General features: G+C 34.8%; 1 protein-coding gene across 2 annotated transcripts; it reads right to left on the bottom strand.

The window, feature by feature from the left end:
* Positions 1-35: 35 nt before the first annotated feature.
* Positions 36-4,678, bottom strand: LOC130714950 (snRNA-activating protein complex subunit-like). Of its 2 annotated transcripts, none has more exons than XM_057564935.1 (12): positions 4,477-4,678; positions 3,861-4,013; positions 3,717-3,772; positions 3,576-3,642; positions 3,435-3,487; positions 2,915-2,975; positions 2,375-2,463; positions 2,210-2,297; positions 1,619-1,714; positions 1,346-1,471; positions 1,003-1,263; positions 36-476 (listed from the first exon to the last, which is right to left on the bottom strand). In XM_057564935.1, the coding sequence occupies exons 1-12, from the start codon at positions 4,492-4,494 to the stop codon at positions 192-194; spliced, it is 1,353 nt and encodes a 450-aa protein (XP_057420918.1). In that variant the 5' UTR covers positions 4,495-4,678; the 3' UTR covers positions 36-191. The 2 variants fall into 2 exon arrangements, with proteins under 2 accessions (XP_057420918.1, XP_057420919.1); XM_057564936.1 differs by having other exon boundaries at positions 2,915-2,972; positions 4,477-4,677.
* Positions 4,679-9,984: the final 5,306 nt, after the last annotated feature.

Below are 9,984 nucleotides of genomic sequence, written 5' to 3'. Positions count from 1 at the left end.
GCAATAGATCCAAAATTTGTGCCCTAATAAACATGTTGTAAATAAACAAGCACCTCACTTCCAGTCAGCATCTGACATATGTTACCCTCCAAATGTACACAATTCAATGAAAAATTGAAAAGTAATTTTCAATGGGAGTCTTGGAAAGAGATTATAGACATTCAGATTAATAGTTCCAAGACTAGCAACAATTAATCATGGTGATAATCATACTCTAAGTACTCAGTATACAATGGAGAGCCATCCTCTGCTAAGTGAAGTAGGGCAAAACAGTCATCACAAAAATAACAAGGGTTTTCTGATGTCCATCTGTCATCAACTGTGACCTTTGTAGCTCTGAATATCTTGCAAACCCTACATTTCTGAAAACGCAGTTTTAGTTGAAAAGTGACTCTTGGATAAACAGCCCGATTGTTCACATCATCAGGATGCATTAACCTCATATCTCGTACCACTAAGGTATGGCTGCATTCACCCTGCAGGTACAGAGAACATACCACATCAAACATTCCAAAGTTCTGACAACTAGGAGTGAATCACACTCAAATTTTACGCACATGAAAAAAACAATAATCTATCTTGATCCTTTTACTCTTATATACCAATCATTGATGGTTTCATGCTTTTGTAATTGAATCAAGTTCATGTAGATCCTCTACCAGTGAAAATAGTGCAGATAAATAGGCACAGGGTTTAGAAATTCTTCCACTGTTAACACAACACTAGGACTTAAAATCAATTATTTCCTTGTATCACCTTAATCCATCTTTGCATAGTAACAATAGCTACTCACTTAAGGAAACCTATATCTATTATCTAGCATTGGTCATGGAGGCCAAATCAAACTATTTTAAGTTTTCTCTTTAAATTTGAAAGGCATTCTACTGTTGTAAAAATTAGACAAACTCGCCCAACTTCCCCTTGAAAGAAAAATTAAACAAAAAGTGACAAATATATAGGTAACAACCAAACCATAAATAAAAGACATGAAAAAATAAGTACCTGATGACAATACAGGTATCCAGCACCAAGTCGAAAGCTTAAGTCACAAAAACGTATCTTGTGCATCTCAATGGAACTGAAATGAGGCATGCGTGGTGTAGATACTGTGCCCATGATTGCTTTTTGTTTCTGCTTTAGTTCCCCGGTTATAATATATTCCCATTTCTTTTGCGCCTCCTCGTTGGAGTTTTGGACCCAATCTAGTATAGGTCTAGTTAAATCAATAGCAGATGGATCCCTCAAATCAGTGTAAAATATATCCTACAAGAAGAAAGAAGAAGCATTTTGTCAGATTTGATGAAGGAATAATCACCTCAATACAGGAGCAAGCAATAATGCATACCTCAATGAGAAAAAAACCAGAAGGATCATGCTGCCCTGCTTTTTGCATCACCTGGTCCGTTGAGCAAAAGATCTTGTCCCTCAAAGAAGTTAAGGTCTGCCTTCCAAGAACTAACAACTCTTGGGTCTACCCAAAAAAAAAGGGGGAAAAGAAAAAATAAATGAGAGGTCCCACTTGTAAATCGCCTATTTGATGGTAGTTGTTATACAAGATACATTTTAGAAACTAGATATTGAAATATATTCTCATTAGCATCAGCACATCATTGAATACCTTGAGACCCTTTCGAACATTATGGTAAATCTCCACAGATAGAACAACTTCTGGGTATTGCACAGGTGTGTGTTCGTGAAGGCCCCCAGAGTTGACCTGCCAAACATTACATAAGAATAATGATTTCGATTATAGACATGAAAGAGAGAGGAAATGCATACAATTTCAATTCTGGTCTGAAAATATCTATAACAGAGAGTGGTGAGAGAATCCTGAAAATCCCATTACCAACGTTGCACAAAACCAACTAATGGTAGTAGACTAGTAGTCAACAACATGAAAGTTCATATGGATACAAAAAGAAGAAACAATTGTGCATTCCCAATAGAAGGAGCCCTTAAGTAACTCCTGAATAATTTCAAATGTCAATTGTCTTCACTTCAAAAGAATTTTCAAATAAATGTTTAATCAAACTAAGAAAGTGATGTAGACAAGCAATGCAGAAAGCCAAATTCAGAAGGCATACATAAAAAGGCTAAAACCGTAATAATTGCTTTAACTTATCGAAAAGTAGGATAAATCATTGAAGTGCTTCAAATAGAATCATACGATTTTTTATGCAGCAATAATCAGATAACAAGTTCAGGAAACCTTTCTGGTAGAACTTGTAGACCTTAGAGCCATCATCCTTTCAGTACGTAATGATTTGCCCGAAGATTCATTGGTCCTGCAAACAGGACTAAACCAAAGACAATATACTTGAATCAGATCATATATATAAAATAGAATAATCACAAAAATATTTATAATACCAACTTAAATGAATGAAGTCTAGCTGCTGCCATGTCTTCTTCCTGGTTTCGTTTGATTGTCACAATTTGCTCCACCTTGTCCAGACAATCACTCTGGAAATTTATCAAATATAAGAGAAATAAGAGAAATGTAACCACCAAAAAAACTACAAGGATGGTATCCATAAAATTTGACAACACATTTAACGCTAAACATGATTTAGGAATTTTTCAATAGCTGAATGGTCTAAACAGGTTAAGGTACACATTCATCTCAAAGTCTTTTGTGACACAGCTTCTAACTGTTCACACCATCAAAATAACCTAGTGTAACAGCCAACTCGGTCATGTGACAGAATGATTTATTTTGTACTTGAACAATATAGTTTTCTTCATAAACCTAGATAAACTGTTAAAACTCATATTTTAGAAAGGTCAATTTTCAAGTTTTAAGACATGTAATAAACCTTCATGTCTGAGGTATTAACTGACAAGGAGGAAGATAATGAATGTATGCATTAAATATTTACAGGGAAACATAAATGTTTATACACAGTTGCATTACATCAAGAATGGCATTATTTTTTCCCCTTTTCTTTTTCCTGGAGTTCTTCACATGACACCTGCTACCAAATCAAAACAGAATTTCGTCAGTTAATTTGTTCATAGCAAAGGGAAGTTGAGATAGAGTAAGAGAGTGAAAGGGATGCACTAACTTCCTCATTGTTCGCCCCCATTAAATGCATTAACAATGATGAATTTAAAACAAGCATAGTGCAACTATAAAACTCTCTTAACATTTAATAAAAGTTCATCTGTACATATAATCACAACCACATCTGAAAAGTTTCTAGGAGAGAATAGAAACAAAATAAGTGAAGCAGCTAAATAAAATTGACATGAGATGTTTACATTTTGCTACATACTTTTCATATTGTTATGAGCAATATGGCTTGACTGACTCATAGTTGAGACAGCTATAGAGCCTTTTGCATTGAAAAAAACTCAGATAACAGGGGGCAAGGGCAATTCAATTTCCGAGTAAATAGTCTAAGGAAAATAAAAACAAAAAAATGGTGACTGACCCTGTATTGGGGTGGTTCAAAAGTGGTGGATGATTTTCGTTGTTCTCCCTACCCTGTAATAACAAGTTGATTTAAGTTAAGAAAAAAGAGTAAAAATCAAAGAACTACCCAAAAAAAAATAAAAGAATAAGAAGATGATACCTCAAATACTTGTTTGAAAGCCATATCCATTAACTCATTTTCTGAAAATACTTTAAGGTCGTCAACACTGTAGAGGCATCAATTAGTGAGTTGTGAAAGAGAAAGATATAATAATAACATATATGAAGAAAGAAGGCATACGAGATATCATGATGAGAGAGTTGAGATGAATCTTGACATAATTCAGCCTCCAGATTCTGCACATAAATTTAAATTATAAATGAAAAAGGTGGATAAAACGGACGGGGGGGGGGGGGGGGGGGGGAAAGAGAGAGAGATGCATACCTGAAGTTCAGAGAGAAAAGAAGCCTCAAAACAAGGAACCGTAGTCGAGGGGCCAACCATATTGGAAACATAAATGGGACCTCCCCTAGGAATTAGTACTGAAAGATCGCATTCTGCTGTGTCTGGAAAAGAAGAATCTATTGGGTCCATTTCCTGTCAACAGAACAGAACAGAACTGAAGCAATCAGCAAAGATAATGGAGAGGAAGATCATGATTCATGAATGTGAAGAAACAACAATGACTATACTGTTTAAATAAAAAGTTGTATAGGAAGGAAGGAGAAGGTGATTCTTCCTATCTGGAGCGTTGATTTTGCAATTTGAGAAAACAGAAATGGTTTCAGTGATGGAAGGTGTGGAACAAGGGATTTATTTCACTACAACCAGAACCAGACCGCAGGCATACATTTAGTTAATATGTGTAACAAAATTCCAACAACAAGAAGCAAAAATTATACTGGAAATGCTACCTTAATTATTTATACACAGACAGACATTGATGCAGTCAAAATGAAGAGACTAAACAGATGGCTCTCTATTAGCTCATGTTTTCCCAACAAATTTACACATAAGAATAAGATAGAACAGAACTCTACGGTGAAAGTTTCCTGTATACCTCTTGTGGTGAAGTCATGGAGGTTCTTCAGCCCGCGCGGTTGCATTCGAATAGGAGAGGATTCTCGTTCTCGAGGTACCAACTCAGAGGAAGGAAGAATCGAGAGTGTTGTCAACGAGTCCCAGATCGCTCAGGACAGGAGACACAATGGATTGGAGAATGTTATTTTCTTCCTTTTTCCCATAAAATCACTCACTCGACCTAATCTCACTTCTTTTTCTACGTTCCTAATGGGCCCAAAATTTGTTACTTTCCAAAAACATTATATTATTTACCCATCAAATTTTCCTTACTTTTTTAATTCCACAACCTCCATCATTATCATTATTGTTTCATCATTATCTCTATTATTATTATTTTCACAACACTAAGAACTAGATTGCTCACTATGAAATGTGCTCAATTCTCAAGGGAAATGATCAAAATCTCAATCTCATAGTTGAGGAACGATGTGAGCAACTGTAGGTAGAAACATTATCTTTCAAATGCCACAAAATTCATACAAAACAGACACCTAGAACTTTAGATATGAGTCCTTAAATACACCTCATAAACATGTGTACACCTTGGTTTTGCCTTATGAGTAAAAAATGACTTAAGCACTCAAATACACAATATTACAAATTACAATACAATAATCAAAATAAAAAAGAACTAAACCAAACGAAGGAAGAAACTCATAAACCTAGATTGACTCTATTTCTATTTCTTTGGTAAGATGATCAGGTAATTTTGTTGCAGACTTTTTAGCTAAACATGTCTCAGTCTATGCTGACTGACTTAGTTTGAATTGAGGAGATTTTTTTAGTTGTTGTCCCATTAGTGAACTCGTAATGACTTCGATGCATTTTTTGTTTTTAATTCATAAGTTTATTTAAAAAAAATCATACAATTTAACTATGAAATAACAAAAATATATCTTATCTCATTCCAAAATTATAAAAGAAAAAATGTGGTTGAATAAGATTGAATTCTTACCATTTTTTTAGTTGATTCTTACCATTATTATGACATCCGAGTTGAATAAGTTTGTGATAATGAGAGGTTAATGTTTCTCTATTATAAGAGTGAATTAAGCAATGTGGGTGTTGGATCTGGTCTGGTCTGGGTATGTAGCTTTTCCTTCTAATTATTATTCTCTTTATCAGTTGAGTTCTGTTCCACTTGCTCTCTGCATTTTCTTCTCCTTTCTCTGTCGCACTTTTTCTCTCTTTCCTAAACATGTCTGCAAAGTGCCAAAAATCATAAATTTCTGTCTAAAACATGAAATTTTTTGAATTTTTCTGCTCCTTGTCGGGTTATCCGTCATGTGGGTCCACAACCCTAATGGTTACTGCTTATTAGTCGTTACATACCATACCATACCATACCATGACTTGCCTCTTTTCTTCTCTTTTTGTCTTATGTCATTTTAAGTGGAAAAATATGTATTTGTAAATGCAGGGAAGAAATAGTGAAGACATCATTTCTAAACTTCGTAATGGTTCAGCAGCTGAAAGTAGTGCGGTAGCAAAAATGCAAGAGAAAGGTCTAATGAGAACATGTGCATAGAATTTGCATGATCTAAAACCTCATATAAATGACTAAGTACACAAGAAATTGGGCTTAGCTTTTAGTATGAGAGAATTGCTTATGTGAGGAATCAATAAGTGAGTAACTAGACTATATCATCAAGGAGAGATCCATGAGAACATGTGCATAGAATGATGTGCTTAAATTGACTAGTTGAACAAGAACCCAAAGCATGTTATTTTCTGAATTGTCTTTTTATTTTCCTTTTTCCTTATTACTACTTCAACATATCTCATATGTTTGCCTCAATAAAACAAACCTTCAAACTCGAGGCTTAAACCGAATCTATTCACTCACAATCCCTGTGGTTCGATATTTAAAACCGGGTGGATTCCGTACACTTGCGGATTTACCAACATATATTCAGTTAGACACAATCGCTTTGCTCATTTACACTGCTAATTCAGATTGTGGATTATTATTTGGCTCAATCCAGCATATGACATGGCATGATTTGTTGAAATAAACATAAAATTACTTGAGTATCATTGAAATAAACATAAAATTTCTTGAGTATCATTGAAATAAACATTGCAGTTTAGTCTTTACCATTGCTTATCATTGTGTTGTAAATTGAAACACCCTTTGTGTTTCCTAAGTGGATTCCATCAGTGTTGGGGCTGAGTTTCGGCGCAGAAATCGACACCTCGTCGATCCGCACTCCTTGGCAGCCATCAAACTTCACATGGAACATGGGACTGTTTTGAATCTTCACCCCCTCATCAGCAAGTTGGAGCTCAGGAAGAACCTTATCATCTATCAAGTATCAACAAAGAAAGAAACATTGTTCAGACAATTCAGAACAGAAAAAAGAAGAAGAAAGAGTACATTATAAAGTATAAACAGTTATGCAATAGTTGAGCTGAATTATGAAGAGTTTACTCACTGTTGGACTCCCACATGGTCCTGATATAGTTTTTCCATCTGGACCCTGAAATGTCATTTTTTTGCTAGCATTTAGTTTGATGGAATTGAACATCAAATAAATATACATCAATAATGAGGAGAAAGTTAGTAATGGTATCAGTGTTATTTCTGGTCAATGTGAAACTTCTATGTTTTTTTTTTGATAAGCCAAAATTATATTGAAGAGAAGTACAAGGGGTACTTCAACCCAATACAAAGAATAGGGATCAAGAAAGAGAATGTAAATACATACAAAAACCTCAAAGAACAACCCAACGCGAAGGAGTAAGACTTGATAAGGTATGCCTCATTAAAACCTTACTAGGAAAACCCCATTGGGAAAAACCTAGAAGGAAAAAGAGTACATACAGTATCAAACCAAAAAGTCTCCACAAAAAATAAATACAAAAACCACTGATTGTGCTCCACAAAAGCTCCACCTCCACATAACATACCAGTAGCAATAGCACCCAATTTAAGGCCAAGCTAACCAATTCATCTCTTGGACACATGAACTAAAACTCCACCAAAGCAAAATATAATGAAGAAGGATTGTGCCCTATGTGAAATGATTATTACTCTGTGAGGTTTGCAAGGAAGATCCCACCATTGTTCCCCATTGCCTTCAATGATTCCTGTCCCATTGAGAGTGAATTGATCAAGTCTATAAAACACAAGTCATTGACTTCGGCTATCTGCTTTAGGCCAAGAATCTGGTCCATCTGGTGCCATGAGAGTACCTTCCACCTGCATAAATTTGAACCATGTAAGTAAACTATATAGTAATGTAGGAAAGAAAACTCTACATGTTCATTTGATGTAGGAAATTGGAGAAGCATTCTTACTTGAAATACAAGTCCTGGCTTGCATGGACCAGAAAAAATTGTAGAAGTGATCATAAAACAGTAGTTTTCTGGAGCCATAACAACCCCGGACTCTACTACACAAGCTAAATGCAGGGAAGAAATAGTGAAGACATCATTTATTTTGTAAATGCAGGGAAGAAATAGTGAAGACATCATTTCTAAACTTCGTAATGGTTCAGCAGCTGAAAGTGCGGTAGCAAAAATGCAAGAGAAAGGTCTAATAGACAGTGGATTCAATTGTGCCAATGTAACAAGTGGCAATTTGAAGCCTGACCTAAACTCAAAGGAGAGCAACATGCACCTCACCCAACAATCTTGAATCCTGTGATCAAACAGTGTAAATTGAACATTTGTAATGAGCAAAAGTGCATAAAAAATTTCATTTGCAGCACAAAACCACTAGCATAGGCCAAACTACTCACATAGTCATGAAATGCTTGTACAAGCTCATCAAGAGTAAAAGGTCATAACTAAAGAACAAGTGAAACTAAAAGGCAAAAAACAAGAAAGCTGATAGGTCTATTACAAAAATAAAACATGCTCAGAAAGCATTAAACATAAACATTTTCTTCTCGGGCTTATCGCTCACACATATCAGCCAGTCCCAAACATATCAGTCAGTCTCTTAGAGACTATGTCTCTCTTCTTCCTGACTTCCATTTTCTGGCTTTGAAGGCCAACCTTCGCTACTTTAAGGGCAGCCAATTGGACATCAATTTGATTTTCTTGTTCAAGAAGACTCTCCAATTCAACTTTTAAACCAGAAATTTCATCGGTTAATTTCTCACATAAAGCCAAGGGATCCTCACATAAAGCCAAGGGATCTGCCTGAACCAGCTTACTTTCACCCACACGAGCTTTCTTCTTTGAGGCATTCTCTTCTTCTTTTTTCCGCGACTTTTCTTTGGAGGCTGAGGATGCGGAGGAAGAAGAGACCATTTCCATATATGTCATTTCCGTATCTGTTTCCTTTGGCTTCTCCTTGGTAAAAAATGACCCTAATATAGCACGAGTACTCGGGTGTATGGGACAAGAGGCACTAGAAGGGTGAAAGTAATCAAACTTGAGTTGAGAGAACGTCTTTTGGCATTATCGTGCAGACTTTTTTATACCGTAACCAGCGAGAATGGCGGCAATTTTTTGCCATTTGCCAGGTACACGGGTGTCCCCCATCTTTTTCTTTTCTTTTGCTAAGTAGAAACGAAGACGCTGAGGACTACTTACACCTATAAAAAAGAAACATTAGCGTGCTAAATATTAATCCTAAACCTAGCTTAAATAAAATAAAATAAAATATTAATCCTAAAATTTGCTTAAATAAAAAAAGGGGTTTGTTAACTTACTCCCACTTGTTTTTTAGAAGGAGTAAGTTAACAAGTAACACCTTTTATACATGGACAAAAAAACCAAATCATGAATTCTTAAAAGTTAAAAATAACAACACACAATTAAGGGCTTCATTGTAATTTGCATTTCAGTTTTTTTAAATTAATTTTAAAAATATAATGTCCTCAAAGCCACGTTCTGTCATTCACCAAAAAACAAAGCCACGTTTTTTTTTTCTTTCTTTCCTAAAGTTACATTCTTACATTCTGTTAACGTAATATGATATTGCTTGCTGAGTTAAAAAAAATATGATATTGCTTGCTGGGATTGAGAGAAATTTTAAGCTATTGAATTAATGTTGCAGAGGGTTTTTTTTTTTTTTTAAAAGAGTTGCAGAGGTAAAAGACGGAGGAGAGGAGGAAAGAAGAAAGAGAAAAAACTCAAAAAAAAACTACTTTAATTTGAAATTAATGAGAGATTATGAGGAGAGAGAAATTGTTAATTTTAAAATTGAAATAAAATTGAATTACATGAATAGCCCTGAAGTTAGTTATCTTTAAGAACAAATTGGGGAGTTTTTTGTCCAACAAAAAAGGTGTTGCATGTTAACTTACTCCTTCTAAAAAACAAGTGGGAGTAGGTTAACAAACCCCATAAAAAAAATATTAATCCTAAACCTAGCATAAATAAAAAAATAAAATATTAATCCTAAACCTAGCATAAATAAAAAAAAATATTAATCCTAAACCTAGCATAAATAAAAAAAATAAAATATTAATCCTAAACCTAGCTTAAATAAAAAAATTAAAAAAATTAAAATATCTTTTGGGCTCGGGAT

The sequence above is a fragment of the Lotus japonicus genome, chromosome 4 (genome assembly GCF_012489685.1).
Source record: "Lotus japonicus ecotype B-129 chromosome 4, LjGifu_v1.2".
Lineage (NCBI taxonomy): Eukaryota > Viridiplantae > Streptophyta > Magnoliopsida > Fabales > Fabaceae > Lotus > Lotus japonicus.
The sequence above is the reverse complement of the archived record's forward strand: the minus strand, read 5'-3'. Positions and strand labels throughout refer to the sequence as shown.

Bases quoted from the DNA above. Each gene is read 5' to 3' on its own strand.
- LOC130714950 (XM_057564935.1), bottom strand. The intron at 1,715-2,209 runs GTTTCCTGAACT...AATGTTTGGCAG, and splicing joins CTACAAGTTCTACCAGAAAG to GTCAACTCTGGGGGCCTTCA. The intron at 1,472-1,618 runs GTATTCAATGAT...TTTTTTGGGTAG, and splicing joins ATGTTCGAAAGGGTCTCAAG to ACCCAAGAGTTGTTAGTTCT.